The 25,979-nt window shown below is 36.1% G+C and overlaps 1 protein-coding gene across 2 annotated transcripts in view; it reads right to left on the bottom strand.

Moving 5' to 3' along the window:
- Positions 1-25,979, bottom strand: part of Rrp5 (Ribosomal RNA Processing 5) — a 681,802-nt gene that overhangs the window by 582,939 nt on the left and 72,884 nt on the right. For both annotated transcript variants that reach the window (XM_090392300.1, XM_090392301.1), the window contains exon 6: positions 22,231-22,467. In XM_090392300.1, coding sequence (XP_090248426.1) covers positions 22,231-22,467 — 237 coding nt within the window. The remainder of the gene's footprint in view (positions 1-22,230; positions 22,468-25,979) is intronic.

Here is a 25,979-nt window from a genome sequence, read left to right as displayed (position 1 = left end):
CATTCATTTCGGTAAATTATGGCGACAACTGTGTTAGGAATAATTACTTTTATTTCTCGATGTTTTGACCTTCATATTAAGGTCATTATCTGGAGTATACACACATATACAAAGACAAGCTATATAACATTTCAAACAGTATGCCAAAGTGACAATGATTTGATCAACTGTTATTCTACTGGCCTGCCATCTGAAAAAAACACTACATCTAAAGCTATATCCTATTTATATCATCAAAGAACAAATTCATATTAATACTTTTAACACAGCAAAATTGGTGGCCTAATCAATAAGTGTTTGTTATAATATAATAACAAACACTTATTAACATTAAGTTTTAATATAATAACATTCCAGTTATTATATTACTAGATGCTAGGAACTAAGATACTAGATGACTACAGTCCTAATCATAATCAACTCTTAGACCAAAAGGTTATGTGGTAGAATATATGCCATTCATATTCTTGTGATGTTTAGATTACCATTATTGTTAAGATTAGGGTGGTTGATAAGAATTTCACAGGTCTCTATAAATTTAGGCTCATACCGCATTTTGGTATGATGTAAAGAACAGATGCCTTTCCAGTCAATTCTATGCAGAGTATTTAGGGCATGATCAGAGAGGCCAGTTTTACCATAGTTATTAAATTTAATGTGATATTTATGTCCCCTTTTTTTTTTTGGATAGGAATTGCTTGTCCTGTTTCACAGTATACGGTATACTCCAGGGCCAATGGAGGAAGTGGGTCTTGGATGAGTTGAATTTAATTTTGCAGAAGGTTTAAAGGTGGCATTAAGGTTGTATTTCTGCAGTATTTCTGTTTATTTTATCTGATATCCCTTTAATGTATGGAATGGCTACAGTTTTATTGTAATCTAGTTTATTTTATTTTATTTTTTTAAGTGGAGTCTTGTGAAGAATTTTGTTGATGGTATTTTTGCTGTAGCCATTTTTCAGGAAGGTATTGCTGATAATTTTTAATTCATGTTTAAGGGATTGCCCATTGGAACAAATCTATAAAGCCTGCTTTTAAGTGTGTTAATGACACCTAATCTTTGTGTTAGTTGCTGGTAAAAGTTTGTGTGTGTATATATTGGCCAGCATATGTAGGCTTATGGTAAACAGTGATGGAAAGACTGTTTGAAGGAAGACATGCGAAAAGTCATCATCAAATTCCTGCCACATACCCTCAAGAGTTGTACAGGATATGATAGTACTACATGAAAAATTTACATCATTACTAACTTCCTATCTACAATTTTTTTCCAAATCAGTCTGTTACCTATCAAGACTCCAACATTATTAGATCTTATATTTATGTCTTCTAAGGCACTTTTTACTGTATCAATCCACCTATATTATATCTTGGTCTTCCTCTGGGTCTTTCTGCTGAAAACCTGGCAGAGAACACTTGTTTTGCTAATCTTTCCTTTCTCATTCTGTTCAAGTGATCATACCACCTGAGATTAGTCCTGCTAACACATTCCTGGATGCTAACAATGTTAAGATCTTTCCTAATATCTTCGTTTTTAATATGATATTGCCATTGATGCCATCTGTTCATGCCCCTAATCTTTCTCAGGACTCTCATATCTGCAGTCTCTAGTCTTTAGTCAAGTGTTTTACTTCTGACACAGCTCTCAGATCCATAAGTTAAAATTGGTTTGAACAGTGTCTTGTATATAGTTAATTTAGTGTTCTGACTAATTTCTCTCTTATTCCATATAAATTTATTTAACTGAGTTCCAACCATACCAACTTTGTTGATTCTGTTGTCTATTTCCATATTTAATTTACCATCTTCACTAACAATCGTACCTAAGTAGCTGAAATGTTTTACTTGTTCCACAGGGTCCCTGTTCACAACACAGTTGAAATTTTCAACAATTCCACCTATTTTCATTGTCTTTGTCTTTTTAATGCTGACCTTCATACCATATCTATCACAACAGTAATTCAATTTAGTCAGGGAATCCGACTAAATTGAATACCCCCCCCCCAATATTATCACAGTATTATGCCATCCCCCCAGAGGGGGTGGCAGAATACTATGGCAGTACTACATAATAAAGTTACAACATTACGAACTTTCTATCAACAATGCTCCTCCAAATTAATCTATTATCAGTGAAGACTGCAATATTATGAGATCTTACATTACTGTCTTCTAAAGCACTTCTTACTCTATCACTTCACCAAGATTTTGATTTTGCTGACCTTGCATCTTCTGTTTAAGTTACCATAGCACTTGATATTAGCCCTGTTAACACATTCCTGAATGCTAACAATGGCAAGTTCTTTCCTAATATCCTCATTTTTAATACTATACTGCCATTGAGGCTATCTGTTCACTCCCCTAATCTTTTTCAGATCTCATATCTTTAGTCTCCAGTCAATTAAGAGTTTTATTTCTAAGACAAATCTCAGATCCATAAGTTAAAATGTTTTTGAACACTATCTTGTATACAGCTGGTTTAGTGATATGACTATTTTCTCTCATATTCCACATAAAATTATTCTCCTACCACACCAGCTTTGTAATTATCTTGTCTATTTCCATATTTAATTTGATATCTTCACTAAAATTTGTGACTAAACAGCTGACACATTTTACTTGTTCTATAGGTTTTTCCATTCAGAATGCAGTTGATGTCTTCAATGTTTTTGCCTATTGTCTTTCTCTTTTTATTGCCAATTTTCATATAAAATTTATTACAGCAGTTATACAGTTTAGTCAAGGAATCTTGCAGACTTGTACTGGATTTATTTAGAAGAATTACATAAAGAGATGACATTAACACCTCCAATTTTGATATCAGGTTAAATGCCACTTTTCTTTCTAATATGATCCATACAGATGATGAATAACAATGACACAGATAATGTGCATCCTTGTCTCACACTTGACTTAACATCAAATCATCTTCCTGCTGACTTACACTCAAATATAGACTATGTATTGGTCAATACAATGTCCCATTTACAACATATAACTGTAGTGTTTTGAACAGTTTTTCTCTTCTCACCTTGTAACATGCCTTTCCAGATATACAAAACTTAAATACAGATCCTTGTTTTATTCCCAAGATTTCTCAAGTATTTATCTTAAGGTGAAAATCTGATTCTGACAACCTCTATTTGGACTGAACCCAGCTTGTTCTTCTCCAAACTTCCCTTCTGCAATTTTTCTTGGAATTTTCTCAAGTATACCTCAAGTATTTATCTTAAGGTGAAAATCTGATTCTGACAACCTCTATTTGGACTGAACCCAGCTTGTTCTTCTCCAAACTTCCCTTCTGCAATTTTTCTTGGAATTTTCTCAAGTATACTTGTATAAATCTTACCAGGAACATTTGTCAATAGGGAACTTCCTTTGTAATTCTCACATTGTTTTATTTTTCTTTTTTACAGATGGGTACTATGAGAGCTCTACTCCAATCATCTGGAATTCGACTAATATCAACTGTGTACCTATTGTCAATTCTGTTGAGTTTGAGTTGTTTGTATGGAAGGGGTAAGATTAGTAAAATAGGCAAATGACTAAAGAATGACAGGAAAAATATCCAGATACATTAAATTCAGTTAACAGTGCCTTAAAAGATTCAAATGCAAGAACTGATTACATAGGAAACATAGCAAACAGAAAAGTATTTTGAAGAAAATTATTAACTAAAATTATTAATTAATTATGAAATGTAACTATAAGAGTATATCACCTGAGGTTACATACTGAATTAATGGTGAATCTAGTGATTTTTAACATAATCCTAAAACTAAAATTTAGTTTAAAATAAATATTACATCACAAAATATCTTCTTAGCTAAAGTTTCTTTTTAACATTCACACCATTAAATACTGCCACTACTAAATCGTCCTGGAATTGATATAAAATCCAAGCTACTTGATAGTTTAAAACTGCTGATGAAAACTGAATATAATATAAAATAAAAATATGAATTTGTATAATAAAAAAAGCAAAAATAAATAAATATACACACACACACACACACAAAAAAAAAAATTAATTAATTAAAACAAAGACAGAATTTCACTTTTATCATGATATATCTTATGATAATATGGTAAGAATTGTAGGAGAATAGAAGTAACTAACTAGCTATGATTAGCTGTTCTCTTATGCAGTTAAGAATGTACTGTATATATCATGCTGTGTGGTGCTGATAAAGATACAAGCTCTTTAAAACAGCTGAGAAGAGATCTGCTTGTAAATCGACCTCTTCTGATCTGAAAAAACTGCACTTAAAGACTGAGTCTAAAGATTTATGCAGGTTCTCAATTTCATAACTATCCCACATCTAAGCCAGAAGTGATGAGTTTTCCAGAGGAACATACTGATGTCCTCACTATTCAACATGTTATAAGGATTCATGTTGAAACATCCCAGCCACAACATCCAGATAATCTATACCCTCATTGCTAGCCTGTCCACCATACCCAAGTGGAGAGCATATCAAGCTGTGCATTCAAATTCAAGTGTGGATATAGATGTCTGTGAATGTCTTTAGGTGGTACCTGAATTTTATCACAGAGTATAAGACAACCATCCTGCTTACTGGAGGTCCAAATTGGCTTGAAAAAGTTAAATGTTTGGTCAAGCCAGGTATCTGAATATTTTAATGTTTAGCATCAATGGTTCTAACATATGATAAGCTTTAAACTTCACCAGATATTCACATAAAAAATTATATATATACAGCTTATGTATACATAGATTCTCGCTTACACTGGCTACCAAGTGCATCCACAGGTGGGGGGTGGGGATCCTGACTACCATCAATTGGATAATCAGTGGTTTCTGGACAGGCAATCCCATGAAAAAATATTGCCATTCACCAATCTGCAGTGGGTGCATTATGGCCCAATCTTTCAAGATGAATCAAGCAGGAATAAAATGACCCTCATTCCCAGGAGGCCAGATTGTTACTACCTATGGCGGCAGGCAGTTAAACATGAAAGCAGATGGTGCTAAGAATTCTCAGGTAACCATATCCCACTGCCATTGGGAACTAGACCTTGGAACTTTAAACTAAACTGAAGAGCTAAAGTGACTAAAATGGGACATTCTTGGATTGTGTGAAGTTAAACATAATTGTGAAGAAATTTTTCAATTAAAAAAAGAAGACATACATTGATTCTTTCCTTATTTTGGCCTTATTTTCCAAAATAAGGAAAGAATCACTGGAGTTGGATTCATGATTAACAAAAAATTGCAACATAATAGAAATCGCAAATATATTGGATCAAATAGCAAGTATTGCTGTCCATATCTCAAAAAGATACTCTCCAGATCAATCCAAGTCTATCTATGCACCAACAATAAGTCATACTGATAACAAAAATGAAGACTTTTATCATGATATATCCCAACTTTACAACAAAGAAAAACATCATTTCAAAATTGTAATGGAAGGCTTTAATGCCAGAATTGGTATACAACAATCAGATGAAAGCTCAATGGGAAATTTTGGATATGGCATGAGAGGTGATAGAGGAACAAGGCTAATCAAGCAAGAACTTTTTCATGTCCACTTCCTATGTTTTTTTTTTCAAGAAAAATAAAAAAAATCATAGGAAGTGGACATGAAAAAGTCCAACAGGAAAAACTAGTGAAAATGATTTTATCCTCAGCAAAACAAGAAAACACCTTTTAGGAGTGTTCTGTTATCAACACTTTTAATATTGGAGGTGACCATTGTATGGTAGGCAGTAGTGTTTCCAAATTCCTGACATTTTGGAACCTTCAGGAATCGAGAACGGGAAATCGTACTTCCCGAGAATTCCCGAAATAATCTTTTTTATTTAATTTTTGTTGATTATCTGTAATAATGGCTATAACAGTAAATATTAATAAACAGAAAAGCCATAGAGAAGGTGGGGCAACCGGGGTTCGTGGCCCCGGCGCAGTCTTTCAGAGGTTTCGAGACACTCCTATATGTAAAAGGTCGAAGCAAAAAATGAGTAAATGAAATTTCCTAAATGGAGGTCAACCGGAATTTCATGACTGGTGCATCTCTTGCCCTGAGCGCTAAACAGGGATTACTACGGTAACATTTTGGCTAGGTTTCTGTTATATTTCAGGTTTTCTCAAAATATAAACAATGTAATTAATGCAAACTTTATTTAACCAAACCTTATAGTATATACAGTGAGTTTTTACATATATCACACAATGCATTAACTCATTTTAATTAAAACCAATCTCATTTAAATATTTTATTTATTAAATTAAACATTAATAGAAAACAAATGCAAATATTATTTGTTTGAAAATTAAAAAATACTTCAAATAGTTTTTATTTGTCATTTTTAAAATGAAACTTTGAATATATATATAAACGTAAAAATTGCAAAATATTTAAAAATAACAGGTGTAATTAACTCTATATTAACAACCAAACCTAGTTCAAAAACGAGCCAGGCTAAAAGTATACAATACATTAGCCCTACCAGTCTTAATGTATGGAAGCAAAATCTGGACAATAAAACAAAAAGACAAAGATTAATAACAGCAGAAATGAAGTTTATGAGAAAAACTGCAAAGTATACCCTATATGATCACAAAAGAAACGAAGAAATAATGAAAAAATTAAACCAAGAACCAGTAATAGAAAAAATAAAAAAATATAAACATAAATGGATGGAACACGTTCAAAGAATGAAAGAAAGATTACCAAAACAAGCCTTAAAGTACAAGCCATTAAGAAAAAGAAAACCAGGATGTCCTCTTAAACGATTCGAATGAATTCTAAGGCCGGAACAGGCCATGCTAGGCCTAATCCTTGATACGCATGATGATGAAAATGAAACTTTAACACAGAGCATTAATTGTCTGATCAGACAATCGTGATCTTCGCTTTGTAACAAATATTCTTGATGTGGAAAAATTTCTTTCATTTTCTGTAGAAGGTCGAATTGTTAAGAGTGCTTCTAAAAGCATCTTCAACTTGGGAGTGAGAGAATGCGTTGCTTCATATAAGCTCATTTTCTTCCTTAGAGAAGCAAATATTTTGTCTACATGCATAGGGCTAGGCTTTGATGTCGAAATTGATATTGCTTTAGTTAATTCACTCTTCAGATCAGATTCTGATTTAATGTCAGAACTCTCTGTAAGGACATCCTTTATTTCTTTTATTGGAACTTCTTCTGCTGTAAATGTTCCTTTAAAAAGTCTTTCCATTAATGACTTCACCAATCATGCAATTTCATTCTTACTTGACAAGACAAAAAATTCATCCGCTTCTATCTCACATAAACAACTAACATTGCTCAAGTACTTTGTGAGAGACACAAGACCTCTATTTCTACGTTTAACCAATTCAAATTTTATTTCCTTTAAAAGCATTTGGCTCGTTGAAGAATTCTGTTTTTCTAAATTACTGAACAGGAACTTAAAAATTCCTTCACTTGTGAGAATATTAGACTATTGCTTAAGGCTTCAACTGCTAATCTTACAGGTTGTAAGCAATTCAACATACCTCTCAATATTTCATAATACTCTTCTTTCCATAAGTGATCGAGTTTCAGCTCTCGTAAAACAGTCTTAATCGGATTTACGATCTTTTAAAATCTCTCTATCATTCTCTCCAGTGCGTTCCAGCATGTTTTACAGTCCAAAATGCCTTCTAGTTCCCTCTTTTCACTCTTGGTTATTTCTTGCTGCAAAAGAGAATTTTTTACTGGAGAATATTTAAATATTTTCATAATTCTTTGTAATCTGCTAGTTGCCGAAGATAGATCATCTCGCAAATCATACTGATCAGCTCAGGCCACACCATCTAGCTCAGAATCACCGTTATTATCATTATTGTATTCAGAATCTGTATTGAATTCACTATCACTGCTACGTCACTGATGCTTCACCTTTCAACTTTTTAACATAAAATACTTTTGTTACAGGTAGATGTAGCGCATGGTTGTAGCAGTACTGTTGAATAGTCGGTGATAATTTTCCGAATTTTTCCATAACAGCTGCATCATCACTTGTAATTGCAACCGCATCACTTTCAAGTTTTAACTGAAAGTTTTCTAATCTTTCCTGAAGCAAGGATAACACTTTTTCCACAGGACAGTTTCCATGTATTCTTATTAAACCAAGGTTCATAGAGGTCTCATTGCAGTATACGTGAACATCCATGTATCTGCGATTCTTGCAACTGGTCCACTCGTCTATTGAAATACTCAGCTTTTTATTATCATATTTGAATACTTCCAATTTCTGGATGTACAGTTGTTTCACTTTACTATAATAATTATGTATTAGTGTCATAACTGAAGATGGAGTTCTTGGCAACTGCATTCCTTTGCTTGTGAAACTTTCCGTAATAAACTCACTTTTTTGTGATGGTGTTGACTGATATCCCATCCAAGGCTGCTAATTTGCTTACGGTTTCTTCTAAATCCAGTCCCTTGACATAATGTAAAATTGTCGTTTGTCTCTTAGAAGATGAAGGCATTGGCTCATCATTATTCAATTCAGATTGTTTTTTTCTTTTCATTCTATGAATGTATACTAGGTGCCTATGTAGACCGCTCATTGATGATGCTTTGCATTGCAAAGTTTTGGAGCATATCTGGCAATGAGCTGATTCATTATCTTTATCTTTTCTAAAATATTCCCAACATTCTTTATACTCTTTACTCATTGTGACGGCAATGCATAAAAAAAATTAAAATATGATTTATGATTTAATAAAAAATAATTTATTGAAAATTTTCCCGATTTCCCAACGAAATTTTCTCGGGATTCGAGAACGGGGGAAAAAAAATTCCTGAGAACGGGCAGGAATTCCTTCCTGCCCGGAAAGAAACCCTAGTAGACAATAAGAGTCAAATAATTCCAAAAAGAAAGAAGAAAATGTTTCAAAGATCAAAACATATATGTACACAAACTCAACATTAAAAACAGATATATTCCAACATGAACTAAACAACAGATTTAAAAATTTCAATATAGATGACAATGGTGACCCATCAGAAAGTAATGACATTATTACCCAAAACCTTTTGCAATGCTCACTTGAAATAGCTGATACCACAAACAGAAACAAGATAAAATTTCTGAAGAAACAAAGAAAAATAAAACAAGCAGAAAACTGAATACAGTGAATTGTGCAAAACAATCAGAAAATGCAATTGCAAATTCATACAACAACAAACATACAAAATACAAACAACAAATTGATGAGCAGCAATAAACAGATGGTTGCAGTCAAACTATGAGATGGGACCATAACCAGAGATAGATATGCTATAGTAAAATGAACTGAAGAATTTTACTCAATATTATATCAGGATAATAAATCAAATAAAGAAAAAGATAACTATGAAATAACTGAAGTGCCACAGATTCTACCAAAGGAAGTTACATGGAGCATCCAAAGCTTGCAAATGGAAAAGCTGCAGTTAAGAATTATAGCTGAACTTCTAAAAGCAGGTGAGGAAATAATCTACAAAATCTTGGCAAAACTATTTACCCTATGTCTGAAGAAAAATGATGTACCAAGAACATGGATAAGGGGAAACCCTTATTCTGATACACAAAAAAGGTGAAGTATATGATGTGACGAACTACTGACCCATCAGTCTACCTTCGGTGGTTTACAAAGGGTCATGGCTCATAGGCTTTGTTTGACTCTGGACCTAGCACAACCAAAAGAACAGGCAGGCTTTTAAAGTGGCTTTAGCACAATGGACCATATTCAAGTTGCACAACAGATTATCGAACGGTGTAATGAATATCAATTACCATTATGTCTTGGTATAATTGATTATGATTCAGTAAAAACTTATGCAATACTTAAAGCATTACGAAACAAGCAAGTGAAAGATCGATATGTTAGAACCATCATATCAGCATACATCAATACAACAGCAGCAATTCATTTCTACAGAAACATCTGTATTGTGGAAATACAGAGAGTTATAAGACAAGGTGATACAATATCTCCAAAACGTCTTGATTGGAAAGAAAGAAAAAAAAAAAGGTCTGAAGATAAATGGAAGATATTTATGTCATTTAGGCTTTGCAGATGACATGGTTATCTTTACTTCAACTGTGCAAGAATTACAGACTCACATCCATGGACTCCAAATTGCTAGCAAAACAGCTAGCATAAAGATAAACCTAGAGAAGACATAAGTTAAGCAGAAATAATAAAATTTAATAATGATGAAATTCAACAAGTACCATATTTACTCAAATATAACTCACCACAGATTTTACTTCACAAAAAAAAAAAAAGAAATAAGAAGCTTTGCATATAATCCACACACAAAAAAAAGTTTAAACAGCAATGCCCAATCATGCTCGCAATTACCACAAATGGAAGAAAGTTGTCTCCTTATGTAATATTCAAAAGGAAAACAATGTCAAAGGGTAAATTTTCCCCTGGAAATCATATAAGAATTCAAGAAAAAAGTTGATGGTCACTACAATGGTTCAAGATTGAATGAGAATAGTTTGGGACAAACGCACAAGGGCCTTATTTCAACACACACCTGCCTTTCCTCATGTGGGATAGTATCCACAAACACTTATGATCTGAAATAGTAGTATAACTTTTGGATATGAAGACCGATGTGGCCATTGTTTTCGTCTTACACCTTGTCAATACCCCTTGGATGTATTGGTCAAGGACTACGTATGATAATTCTTCACGGAATAGATGGCTACGACCTAACTCTGGAAGGGAAGATCAAGAGACCAACATTAGAACTGTTGTGTAACTGGATTTTAAGAGCATGGGACATGATTTCACCAGAAATAATTGCCAATTTTTTTAAAAAAACAAAACAAAACAGACTTATAATGTCCTGGATGGGATTGAAGATGATGCTATTTGGGTAGAAGACCTTGACAATACACATGAGGAAACCGATCGAGACCTGAAGTAGCGATAGCGAATAGGAGATTCTTGGTAAGTCATACCCATTTTCAGTTGTTTTTTTAAATCATGGTGATCTTATGATTCTGAAATGATAAAAGGACAAGCAATAATTTGTTGCTAAAAATTAAAACATGTCATTTATCATTGCATGAAGGCGAACGGCAGATCATGTAAATAACATTGATAATTAAAATTTAAACGCATTCATTTTATAAATAATATGAGCAACTATAAATTACAATGAATAATGAGGATTTAATTATAAATGCCAATTTAGTTTTTTTTCTGAAAAACTTCATCAAATTCCTGCCATGTACCCTCAAGGGTGTACAGGATATGATAGTACAACATGAAAATTTACATCATTACTAACTTCCTATCTACAATTTTTCTCCAGATCAGTCTGTTACTTGTTGAGACTCCAATATTATCAGATCTTATATTTCTGTCGTCTAAGGCACTTTGTACCATATCAATTCACCTATATCTTGGTCTTCCTCTGGGTCGTTTTCCTGCCAACCCGGCAGAGAACAATTGTTTTGCTAATCTTTCCTCGCCCATTCTGTTTAAATGACCATACCACCTGAGATTAGCTCTGCTAACGCATTCCTGGATGCTGACAATGTCAAGTTCTTTCTTAATATCCTCGTTTTTAATATGATATTGTCATTGATGCCATCTGTTCATGCCTCTAATCTTTCTCCGAATTCTCATATCTGTGGTCTCTAGACTTTGGTCATGTACATATATCCGCTCTGGGTCTGTACATATATCCACTCTGACATACCCTGCCAGAGAGCACCTAACCTAGAATTGCCCAACTTCGACCTTCTTTGGTTGAAAATATCCCTCTCCCACTCAGTCAAATTCATCTGCTGTCTCTATCGCTCTCCTAATATCACCAACCACTTTGAGCTCTTTCATTTCCTCTCTTAAAAGTTGATTTTCTCCAGTCCCACTCTCCTAACAGTGAAACAATCCTCCTGGGTGATTTTAATGCCCAAAACACCGAATGGCATTCGTCTTTCAGTTATACATATCCTGCAGGCAGAGATGCTGAAACATCTGCCATCACCAACGACCTTACACAAATTGTTCCAAAGCCAACCAGAATACCAGATAACCAAAACAACTCCCCAAATACCCTAGATCTCTTCCTTACCAATGACCCCTCCAAATACTTCGATCTTCTTTGGTTGAAAATATCCCCCCCCCCACTCAGTCAAATTCATCTGCAGTCTCTATTGCTCTCCTAATATCACCAACCACTTTGAGCTCTTTCATTTCCTCTCCTTAAAAGTTGATTTTCTCCAGTCCCACTCTCCTAACAGTGAAACAATCCTCCTGGGTGATTTTAATGCCCATAACACCGAATGGCATTCGTCTTTCAGTTATACATATCCTGCAGGCAGAGATGCTGAAACATTTGCCATCACCAACGACCTTACACAAATTGTTCAAAAGCCAACCAGAATACCAGATAACCAAAACAACTCCCCAAATACCCTAGATCTCTTCCTTACTGATGACCCCTCCAAATATGCAGTGACTGTAGTGAGCCCCCTGGGTAATTCTGACCAACTTAGTGTTCACCTCCTCCCCATGCAACAGCACTTACACCGTCACTCCCACACAAGAGTAGTTTGGCACTATAACAGTGCCAATTGGGACAGTCAAATTATGCTTCATTCCCATGGTTGGATTATTGTTTCCAGTCTTCCAATCCAAACATATGCACCGAACATATCATCAAAGTAATCCTCACTGGCATGAAAACATACATTCCTCACACTACTCTTAACTGCCGTCCCCTATCTAAACCCTGGTTCTCCAAAAGATGTGCCAAGGCTGTACAAAGGAAAAATCAGGCATACTACAACTGGCTCAAATCAAGAACCCCATCCTCCTTCAATGCCTATACTGAAACCCGAAACAGATGCAAGAAAATTATCAATGCTTCTAAAACAGAATTCTAACGGGCAAAAAGCAGGAAGCTTGCAGCCTCCAAATGGCAGCCATGCCTTTTGGTCTCTCGCCAAGGCAATTGTCGTAACTTTTGCATTACTATCCCCTGCCCTATCATACCCAGATAGCTCAATTGCAACATCACTCACAGAAAAAGCTAACCTCCTGGCTTCACACTTTGCATCTAATGCACACATAATGGCAAACAATGACAATGCCCTCCAGTCATTCCAACTGCCCAACATATACAATACCTCCTGTATCCTTTTGCCAAAAAGAGATCATAAACCTGTTGTCCAAATTAGACACAAAAAATAGACTCCTGGCCCTGATGGCATTTCTCCAATTGTCAAATGGAGAAATGCCATCAGGGATAGGATAGGAGTCAGTTCTGGTGCACAGACTGAAGGTCTGTGCACCAGAACTGACTCCTATCCTATGCCGTCTGTACTTACTCTCTTACTCCACTGGTATATATCCCAAAGTCTGGAAACTGGCCTATATTCAATCCATTCCTAAAAAAGGGTGACAAATCACTGCCATCTAACTACTGCCCTATCTCACTCACTTCAGTCCTATCCAAAGTGCTGGAGAAAACAGTCAACTCTCAACTCCTATTCTACCTTGACGGTATCGAGCTATTAAGCAACGACCAGTATGGATTCCATCGATGCCAATTAACAGGAGATCTACTCTCATACATCATCCATCACTGGACAAATGCCATGGAGAAATTTGGCACTTGATATCTCTAAAGTCTTTGACCGGATCTGACACAAAGGCTTACTAAGCAAACTCCCATCATTTGGACTGCCTCAGGAATTCTGCAGATGGATTGCCAGCATCCAGACAGAAATGTCTGGACTCACACTATGTGTGATGATAGACAGCTCCCTGTCCTCTCACCATCCAACTAATGCTGGGGTCCCACAAGGTTCAGTTCTCTCACCGACCTTCTTCCTACTATATATCAATGGCCTACTTCAGTTGACATCCGACCCAATACACAGTTTTGCAGACGACAGCGCATTGCACTCCTCCCTCCCCCCGCCTTTCTTTTGATAAGCCTTACACAATTGACTTCAATTCACAGAACATCAAGCAAAACTTCATTTAATTCTGACCTCCAAACCATCCTCCAATGGGGCTCAGATAACCTTGTCAACTTCAATGCTAGTAAAATTCAGTTCTGTCTTATTTCCCACAAAAAATAACCATTTTCCCTCAGTATTATTTTTGATAACACTCAAATTCATAAACAAGATGAGATGTCCCTTCTTAGAATTACTCTGCCATCAAGCCTCTCCTGGCATAAACACATCACAATCATTGCCACCTCAGCTTCCAAAAAACTAGGTTATCTCTTTTGCTCAAGATGTTACTTCTAAACAGCTGTTAACCTTATACAAATCCCCCCAGCTGTCGAAAACTGCTCTCACATTTGGAGTGGAGCTCATAAAAGCTCCCTCAAAATGCTTAACTCAATACAGAGGAGAGCAATTAGACTGATAAATGACCCATCTCTTACCAACTCGCTCCCCCCTCACTCTCACACAGACGTTTGGTCTCTGCAATTTGCATATTCTATAAATATTTCCATAGGAAATGTTCATCTGAAACAGCATACCTTGAAACCAACAGAACAAGTTTCTTTTCCTACTTCTTCATCCCTGCTACTGCTGTAATATGGAACAGTCTTCCCCCCTGATGTATTTCCCAAGGAATACAACACACAGGCTTTCAAATCAAATGTAAACAAGTTTCTCCTTTCCCAACCCACTACCTATATATGGTACTAACGTACTATAGGTTGACCAGTCAACCTCTCATACATGGGCCAAATATAAAACTATGGACAAAAGAAGTATTGTATTGGATTCCATGAGAGGAAAAATGACCACGGCGCAAACCCAAATCATGGTAGAGGGATGATATCATCAGATTTGCAGGAATGACATGGGAAAGGAAAGCCACTGACAGACAGTTTTAGATAAATCTTGGAAAGGCCTTCATCCAGCAATGAATTGGCAATGGCTGATGATGATAATGTTACATATATAAAATTATATATTATAAATTATCAATTTCCTGATATGTACCCTAAAGGAGTGTTTGGAATACTATGACAGCACTACACGATTACCATTACATTATTATTAATCTCCTATCTTTTCCTCCAAATTAGCACTCCAATAACATTTCGTGCTTCTAAGGTACTTCTAACTGAATCAACCCACATAAATCTTGGTCATCCTCTAGCATTCTTTCCTGCCATCAACACACCTGTTTTGCTAACCTTTCTAACAAAACTAAATCAAGAAAATTGCCAGCATTTTTTTTCACTTATTTAAGACAGCATGCCATTTGATTGGGACAGGAGATTGCAGCACTGGAGATTATGCTACTGAGGTAATCGCTTGTAAATGGTTGGTTGGTTTAAGGTTTACTGGCACAAAGAGAGCAAAGGTCATATTATGCCAAACCACAGCTTCTAAGTGACTCATCAGCTTTATTCCCTCTAGCTGTTTTAGATGACGCTTTAGTAAATTTAAAGATGTTTTAGCTGTTTTAGGAAATTGAATACATATTTGGTCCGCGTGGCTAGCCGAGTGGTTACGTGCTGCTCTGCAACCATATGCCTGGGAAAGGAGTGTCCTGCATTAAATTCTCATCGCTGATGTGAGGAGCTAAATATCTTTCTCAGACATAGCTAAGTTAGCCAGTCTTGGGCGTGGACTGCAGGGTTTTTCTCCCCAGTTTATCTGGGGTTTTTCCTCCTGCAAAGCAGGCAAACCAGTCTTAACTTCACAGACAATTACACATGTTTTGTGTTCATAACTCACTATGATGTGGGGTCGTTACCCCATGTCATAGTGAGTTATGAACACAAAAATGGGAGGCCAAGGCCCTACATGGGGCTGTAGTGCCGAAGAAGAAGAAGAAATACATATTTATCTATTGTAATTCATTTCATAAACGATTTGTTGCTCAGTGAAATGTTAGTTTGTTCTCTTTTTATATATATTTTAACTATTAACATGAAACTTCTCATAACTGGAGTAGCTGCTTAATTTGACCAAAATGTTCTAGTCCCGATATGTTCCAATTAACCAAAATCAACTGTATGCAGCTTAATGGAGGGAAAAAAATTCCTCTCACACACACACACATTAAAAATAAAGATGAATGAAAAGGAATGTACAATAATAATAGTTAGAACCGTGGATAGAAACCCCAACTCAACATCTTTAGGATTCACAATTACCACCAACGTATCAATGGAAAAAGAAGTAGAACTGGTTAAAGAATTAGACTGGCTAAAGAATTAGACTGGCTGGTTGATTGATGGATTACTGGTACAAGGAAAGCAAAGGTCATACTACACCATATCAAAGGTTACAGTACACAAGGAAATAATAATAAAGAAATAAATTAGTAAATAATATACTGTACAAAAAGCAAATTTTAAAAAGTTAAGTTAAGCAATGCAGTGTCTACACACAAACAGAACTTATAATCAAATATGTTTGTATAAATTAATTATTTGTAAAAATATTAAAAACATCATGCAATTTGTCAAAGTCTGATTAAGATCTACGTGAGTATATACAGCTCAGCCATCTAAGTAAAAATTTCACTCATGAAATTGAAACTCCACTAAAATATCGTGAATATTTTAGTGGAGTGTTGGCACTCCATTAAAATACGACAAATGGTGAGATGCATAGGTGGGTCATCAGCTCTCAGTATATAAGAATGTAAGATGACTTGACTTATGTGGAGCCTAGTAAGAACTTAACTCTCTTCAAATGACTAAACTGCCAATGCTTAATTTCAGGAAATACGTGCAAGACTTAATCTCATATAATTTTTTGGTCAATGCTTCTGCCATGATTGCCATTGGTTAATTGGCTTTGATCTTATAAACTGTCTGTAATCTGTATGTAGGACAAGTGGAAATTTCATGAGCTGATCTAGCAGCTGCATTACCAGTCTCATTTCCTTAATTCCAATGTGTCTGGGAATCCAGAATAGACTGTACATGAAAATTAAGGACCTTCACTTTGTACAAGAATTGTAAAAACTCACAAAGCAATGGATGTGGACTGTACAAGGGAGAGGAAATAGCCTGTAAGAACTCAATGAATCTGCATAAATCATACATTTCTGGCAACAATTTTCTTTAATGTGCACAAGCATAAGGTGAATGGCATGCCAATCTGCTGTATAATTACTGTACTCAAGTGGAATCTGATTGGATATAATAAATTCAGGAAATATAGCAGCATGACCAACAGAAGATTCAGACCTTGAGCTGTCAGTATAGACTGGCAAGAAATCAGATTAAGCTTCTCTATGTGCATTAAGCAATTGCAGGTAGACAGATGGAGTATGAGTCTTCTGTAGTTGACAGAGTGAGAGGTTGCCGGATGAAGTGCAAACTAGGAATGGAGGAATGCTGTAACTTTTGGTGCTGGTAACATTGTCAATATTTATGCAAATACTGCATAAGCTTTTACACATACACCAAAGGGGCATATGGCAGTTTAATATATGTAATATTGATTATGTGTGCCACATACCACTGTGTGGGACTCTGGATTGTGTTGCTTCAATTTTGTGCTCTCTCCAATTTTACTGCTTTTTTTAAAGCAATTTTTACCCATCCTTAATGACAGCAGCAATAGATCTAAAGGAATTGAAGAACTCAAGACCAACTGTAAGTACGCTGGGCTTTTCAACAAAAAAGATTTTCTCTACTTGAATATCAGACGAAGTAAGCACCAGTGCACTCCATACAGATATGCTTGCAGCACGAAGCAAAGATGGCAGCAACAAAGTGCTATGAGTCTCACTAACTCACTAACTCTGACAGGCCAGCTGAAGTTCAGAAGTGTCATAGCTTCAAACTGGAGATTATTATGGACAAGAAAAAGAGCCTTCAATGCAATTTTGTCTGCCAACAATGTACACTAATTGCACAAATATTGAAGAATTGGTGATAAAACTTTTGACCTATCTCAGCCAGCCATCCTTTTTTCCCCTGTGCCTCCCCTATGATAAACAGTTTCGAAATCTCAGAAAGAGTGTGGACCACCTAGAATAACACCTTGTTACATCTGATGATATTTCTTGTATAAAATTGCTATTACATTAGAAAAAAACTCGAATTTACTTTTCAAGTAAATTCGAGTCTGAAAAAGTGGTCTGAAAAGTTCTCGGCCTAACAATGAAAAAAACATTTATAATTTCAATTTTTTTTTTTTTTTTCAACATAATCTCCCTTAAGACTAATATATTTATTCCAGTGATGCTCCAGCGCCTTTATCCCGTACCTGTAGTGGTTCTCCATAAGATCTGCAAAATACCCCTCTACAGCTGCAATCACCTCTTGATTCGAAGAAAAACGCTGACCAGCAAGGAACATTTTTAGTTTTGGGAAGAGATAAAAGTCAGATTGAGTCAAATCTGGGGGAATAGGGTGGATGTTCCAACAATTCAGAGTGCAGATCCCCTAATTTTCCCACTGCCAAAACACCTTTGTGGGCAGGTGGATTGTCCCGATAAAAGATGATTTTTTTCTTCTGCAAACTGGTCTTTTCTCACAAAGTTTCTCGTCTAGTCTAATTAAAAGATTTGAATGATATTCCCTGGTTATTGTTTTACCCTTTTCAAGATAATTAATAAACAAAATGCCTTTAGCATCCCAAAACACTGATGCCATGACATTGTCTTCTTTGGCGTTGAACAACCAACTTCTATCCACTGTTTTGACCGTTGTGGATTCTGGTGTGTACTGGTGAATCCAAGTCTCATCCACAGTAATAAATCGATGCACAAAATCAGTTTATTCTTGTTAAAACGCTCCAAGCACTGTTCACAGATTTTCATGCAAATACATTCTTCATCAGCACAGCACCCATCTTGCGCAAAGCTTTTTCATTTGCCATTCTTCATACAAAATGTATCCTACACATTCTTTTGAAATGCCTATAGTCTCAGCAATTTCAAGCACTTTGACTCGCCAGTCATCCAATACCATATTGTGCACTTGTTCAATGATTTCTGGTGTTGTGACACTTTTTGGATGTTCTTCACATGGATCATCTTCAAGGCTGGTACAGCCGTGTTTAAACTAGGCAGCCCATTTCTTAATTGTCAAAAACAAAGGAGAAGAGTGCCCATAAATTTTCATGAACTTCGAATGAATTTCTTTTGCTGTTAAACCTTCTTTTACAAAGAATTTTATAAGTGCACGATACTCAATCTTATACATTTCAAGGGATATATCTTGCTGATAGTTTTGGCATTTATGGTTGAGGCCGAGAACTTTTCAGGCCACATATGTATAATCAACATCTTATGTTAATCATGTTGGAGGCTTAATGGATTGTATACAGCACTCAGAAAGGATTAAAACAGAATTTAATACTTCCTATATTTCGTCTCAGTCACTGAGACATCGATAGAAATACACTTTTATTAATACAGACCAGTATTTTACAAATAAACATTTATTAAAACCTACCAGTTTTGCCAGCAAACTGTCTGGCTTTTTCAAGGTATTACGGAGATATGAAAGTAAATGCAAATTAAAAGGAACATAAAAAACGTTGTAAACCAAACTAGTATCTATGGTTACACGTTTCGCGTGACAAAGATGGCTTATTGTTCTTATTCATTATCACGCATGCATGTTTGTTGTAGACTTGTAATGTGATTACTGGCTAGCTGCAGTTCAGATTGATTGAGAGAGAGGATCAAGTTTTTCCACGAACTGTTGAGAATTATACCCTGATTTCTGTTGAGGTTTCCGCCGGTTATTAGTACTATTGTGGCTTCCTTAAATACACGATGCCTGTAGTCGTCATCGAGATATGGCATGGAGCTGTTTTGCCACTCTATCGTGTGGTTAGACGTGCAGAAATGATGTGCTAAGCCGGAAGAAATGCTTCTGTTGTGGTTTACATCACCAACATGTTCTTTTTGTCTAATTTCTAAACTTCGTGAAGTTTGTCCAATGTAGGCAAGACCACAGGAGCAGGGAATGTAATATACTCCTGGATATTTGTAGAACGGAACTTTATCTTTTGTTTATCTTTATCTTTATTAATAAAAGTGTATTTCTATCTATAAAAACGACCAAAAATGTATACCTTGAATAGTTCACTGAGACATCTTCAGGAATTACAAAAAAACTAATGTAACATATACACAAATACCACACAATACTAAGCCAATCATGTGGGTTACTCTAAGGTCCTATCTAGGTGGAGCGCCCTCTATGGGTGGTTGTAGGTGGCCTGGAATGTAAGGTTGGATCTCTGATGATTAATGTTTCCCAAATCTTATTAAGTTTGATGCAACCGTATTTATTTAGATTTGGTTGATTTCTGAGAGCTGCTGCAGATTCTAAAAATAGTTTCTTTTTTTGAATTTACTGTGGTGGAGCATGGTGGTTTTTTCCCAAGAGATCCTGTGGGTTGTATCCAAGACATGGTCCGACAGACCTGACTGAACATAGTCGTGGTTGCAGATGTATGACTTGTGCTCCTCTAGACGGATGGTTGCTGATCTGTCTGTCTGTCCAAAGTACACCAGCTTACAGGAACAGGGTACTTTATAAACTCCAGGCACTGAGAGAGGAGGGAGCTGATCTTCTGTAGAACAGATAAGGGTAGCAAGTTTGCGGTGGGGCTTAAATGCTATGCGTGTAGGTTGTACTTTTTAAAATCTTGGCTATTTTTTCCCTGATGTGTCATGGATGTAGGGTATGGTGATGGCATTTCTAAACTCTTTCTGAAGAGATGGCCAGGGAATGGGAGAAGAACTCATTTTTTTTTAATATTATGATCGCTGTAGCCATTGGAGAGGAAGGTGTTGTGTATGTGGTCGAGCTCAGTTGCAAGGGCGGTTCCACTGGAACAAAGAATGTGGGCTCTCTTGGTTCCACAATTTGTATAGTTGGGTCCCAGACCTGGTCCCATCTGACTATTTCTAATTCCCAGATTTAAAGAAAGACTTGAAAGGAACAAAATTTACCACAGGTGATGAAGTCATATCTGCAACTGAGTACTGGTTTGTGCAACAAGGAAAAGACTTTTTCTCTCAGAGGATTGCAAATGATGCAGCAATGAAAAAGTCTTTTCCTTGTTGCACATATTTTCCTCAGCTGCAGATATGACTTCATCACCTGTGGTAAATTTTGTTCCTGTCAAGTCTTTCTTTAAATTTGGGAATAGGAAATAGTCAGATGGGACCAGGTCTGGCAAATGGGATAGGTGAGGCAGACATTGAAAATCCAAGTTGTGTATTGTCTCTTTGGTTTCATGAGTAGTGCTGAAAACTTGTGATAATCACCATGAAAGAACTGTGGTGGAACCACGTAACTTACACGTTATTCTACATATTCCCCATGTTATACACTAATGTGTAAGTTACATGGTTCCACCTCAATCCTTTTTACATGGTCATTATCACAAGTTCACAGCACATCCTCATAAACACCTCAGCACAGGTTGGGCCAAAGGCATCGGCTGACTCCCTCACATGCTCCACTACAGCTCTCGGGTTTTCAGTTCCCCATATACGAACGTTGTGTTTGTTCACTGTACCACTAATGTGGAAAGTTGATTCATCACTGAAAATTAGCTGGCCAAAGAAATCATCACAAATATCAAATTAGCCATTCAAAAAGTGAAAAACTCTAAAATATAAAACATGTAGGATCCAATAAGGAATCACTTCTTATATTACAACAGTTTAGCATAAAGTGACTTATGTACAGAAGAGCCACTGCTTCTAGTCCATAAAAGATACCATAATTAAATGAAACTAAATTCCGTGCAATGTCACCATTGCTTTAGCTGATAATGACTTGTTCTAATGGAATGATATTAAAATAAATTTTACTTAACACAATCTTTAATGCTATGCTTTTATGTTATGTTAATCTTTTATGCTATGCTCAATGGTCTGCTACACCCAAATGACTTTGATAATACAGTTCATTCTATCTCTTAGTATGCTTTATCTGTCAATGTGTGTTCTCTGGCCATCTGTTATACTGGATGAAAAATGCCATACAGGATGGTAATTTTATGACACAAGCTTACTCACAGTCAGGTGATATACCCTTAAAAATGTTCCTTGCATCCCAGATGGTATTCAAATGCAGGTCTTTCCAACTGGTAGTCAGTTGGAAAGACCTTTCAGTAGTGCTACATACAATTATTTTTAAATGAAAAAGATATGGATACCAAAAATCTAAATATATTTTCTTGAATATGACTCAAAAAGTACAAAAGTACAAAAAGCATTTCAACAAATATTAAGGAAAGAGAATAAATTACCTTGACATTTATATTGGACTTTGCTGTTAGAATAACAGATCGTCCATCCAATGATGCATGCTCTTTCAAATTTGGCATATTAACCATACAAGGAACTAACTGGCCACATGCAAGTCGATTATTTCTATTCAGTATTCCTGTCACTGCAGTATTACTTAAAAATGCCTTTAGACCCTTTATTCCAATATCCATTACATATCCATGATCCTCAACACTAGATACAGCAGCATTCAGGAACTATATAAGTAAAAAGAGAAAGGATATGCTAGAATCTCTTGAAAATTCTGATTCAAGTATATATTTAGAATTCAGTAAACTCATACAAATACTGAGTTAAAGTATCAGTTACAGATCTAGTTTCCTCTCACTATACAAAAAGCCTCATTATATATTATCAGAAATTCACACTTGAAAGTGAGAATTTCAGATAAAGTCTATAATTAGATATAATCACTACTTTCATATTGCATCTGAAATATCCTAATTCAATATATTTCAGATACAATGGGGCAGTACAGCAAAGCATACCTATAATATGGTTTCAAGCTGGCACAGACATAATACAAAGAGCAGTGCACACTGCAGTATATGAAAGAGCAAAATGACAGCAAAAGAGTGGGGGTCAGTTGGGCTGGTAGAATTATAGCTACAGCATCTAAGACTATAAGACAAGTGCATCAAGAGCCTGCTCACTGTTATATTTTCTGGCTGATCTGACTGTTTTAATAAAAAACTAAACAGGGTTTTCTATCCATAAGCATTATACATAGAAAACCCTGCCATCCCCCCCCCTATAATACACAAAAGAATGGTGCCAAAACTACAAAGCAGTTAATATTCATAGGTCAGTGTCAAAAGTGCACGAATAGTAATACAAGTGTTTTTTTTTGGGGGGGGGGAGAACATGGTTAAGTAAGTGGCTTTCTGACATATATCAAAAAGAGGAAAAGTGTATGGACAAAAAACTAAAGGGGATGAAGATGACAAAGACCACAGGGCTTTGTCCTTGGGTCACTGCTATTTAATGCAGAAAGAGAGAGCCTGAAAGATGATATGACCAGCTCAGAATGGATATTTCTTCATTTTAGATTGACAGGACTATGGGTCACATATCATATCATTAGTACTATGCTCAAAGAGATTGAGAAGGAAAAAGGTGTGATCATGAATACAATAATGAAATTCAATAGTATACTGTAAAGTAGTGGTGCCCTAATGCAAAGCAATGTCCAGGATAATTTGTAAAAGAATGCTGCTCTATTGCAAGAGACAGGATATACACACACACACACACACACACACACACACACACACACACACACACACACACACACACACACACACACACACACACTGTACAGCAAGAGATACAGGGTTAGCCTAAAAGAAAGACACTTCCAAAGTTTTACAGAAAGAAGGATTTTAATAGCATGGCTGAAATACTTACATGGTGGTTTGAAGAGTACGTCCTGAAGTTTACATGGGTAAGTTACAAGTGTTCTATGTGTGACCCTTTTGTAACACAACAAATATCAATGCGATAGTCCAGTTCTTCCCAAACACTTCTCAGCATGTCCATGTCAACAGTCGCAGCAGCTACTGTGATGCGTTGTTTAAGATCGTCCACACTTGTGGGGGGGGGGGGGAGAACAAAAACTCTGTCCTTTATGTACCCCCATAAGTAGTAGTCACAGTGTTAAATCTGGACTTCTTGGTGGCCAACATGTAAGAGCCATATAAGACTATAGACAATACTAATTTTGTATGAATTAGAACACTGTCAGTTAAAACCTAGTCTGTTACCTTCATATAGCTTACCAATTGTATTTCCTAAAGATGCCGATAGCAAAAATCCACGAAACATGTAGGACAATAAATTAAAACCCACTTGACTAACATTCAAAAAAAATGTTTTAGTTATTATGTAAGAGCCATGTTCTGGGAGGAATGTCCAATCCAAAGTCGAGGCAAATTTTCATCCAGGTAATTTCTAACTTCAAGATGCCAGTGCAGCGGAATGCCATCTTGGACAAATATGAAATTATCATTGCCTTCTTGTAGTTGAGGCATCAGCCACTCATGTAACATGTCTAGGTAAGTTATTCCATGCACTGTTTTTTCCTGGAAAAAGAATGGTCCATACATTCTTTTTCCAAAAGGGATACAGTGCAAAAAACATTCATTTTGTTTTCACCCCATATACAAACGTTGTGTTTGTTCATTGTACCACTAACGTGGAAAGTTGATTCGTCACCGAAAATTAGCCAGTCAAAGAAATCATCACTTTCTTCACGCCATTGCTGCATCCATACAGAATGAGTGACAGAGGATTTTGTCATTTTCAGAGGTTCTGCAATAATTGCAACCAGTAAGAGAACATTCGTAAACATTTACGCAAGATATTCCACACAGTGGAATTTGAAGTGTGGAACTTGAAGTTCCAAACTTGCACGTGTTGTTGACTTCTTCGTGCTGCGCTTGTAAGTCTCACGAACACGAGTCACTGTTTCCTCGGATACAGGTGGTCTCCTAGGACTTTTTCCCTTGCACAGCCAACCAGTTTCCTTAAATTTCTTGCTCCAATCATAGATTGGAGCAAGAAATTTAAGATGGCATTCCGCCTTGCGGCGGAATGCCATCTTGGACAAATATCAAATTATCATTGCCTTCGTGTAGTTGAGGCATCAGCCACTCACGTAACACGTCTAGGTAAGTTATTCCACGCACTGTTTTTTCCTGGAAAAAGAATGGTCTATATGCCTTTTTACGGGATACAGCGCAAAAAACGTTCACTTTGTTTTCACAGGTTTTCAGTTCCCCAAATACGAACGTGTGTTTGTTCATTGCACCACTAATGTGGAAAGTTGATTCGTCACTGAAAATTAGCCGGTCAAAGAAATCATCACTTTCTTCACTCCATTGCTGCATGTCCATACAGAATGAGTGACAGAGGATTTTGTCATTTTCACTGAGGTTCTGCAATAATTGCAACCAGTAAGAGAACATTCATAAACATTTACGCAAGATATTCCACACAGTCTTTTGTGGAACTTGAAGTTCCAAACTTGCACGTGTTGTTGACTTCTTCGGGCTGCGCATGTAAGTCTCACAAACACGAGTCACTGTTTCCTCGGATACAGGTGGTCTCCCAGGACTTTTTCCCTTGCACAGAGAACCAGTTTCCTTAAATTTCTTGCTCCAATCGTAGATTGACTGCCTTGTGGGTGGTTGTTTACCATACCGTGTTGTAAAACGATGCTGCACAACAGTAACAGAATTTGTTTTTGCAAATTCAATCATGCAGAAAGCCTTCTCCACCTGGCTAGCGGCGATACTGCTCGACTTATGTCAAGGGCGTTCACGTGATGCTGACGTCACGAAGACAAACAGAAAGTGGAGGTAGTAAACTTGAGGACTTTTTCTATAAAACAGTACTAAATGTTTTCTGATGTAACAAACAAATTTCAATTTATAAAGCATTTAAATTGTCTATTTCTTTTAGGCTAACCCTATATATTGTAAAGCAATTCTGTAGGTTAGATATTAGGTGAAAAAGTTGGTCAGAATCAGAAATTATAGAGTAGTGCACAACACATATTGTGAGGTCATAAATTTAGACAAGGCAGAGTATAACTGCTATGTTGACAAATAACTAATGAGTAAGGAAAAGGAAGTTGCTGTTCCTGTTATAACTAATCACCTGGAAGGTATGGAGGGGAAAAATGCATAGAGATAGTGGCTAAAATACT

Source organism: Typopeltis vanoorti, chromosome 5, assembly GCF_054136105.1.
Source record: "Typopeltis vanoorti isolate ZY-2024b chromosome 5, IOZ_Tvanoo_1.0, whole genome shotgun sequence".
Taxonomy (NCBI): domain Eukaryota; kingdom Metazoa; phylum Arthropoda; class Arachnida; order Uropygi; family Thelyphonidae; genus Typopeltis; species Typopeltis vanoorti.
Note: the sequence above shows the minus strand (reverse complement) of the source record. Positions and strands in the feature narration are given on the sequence as shown.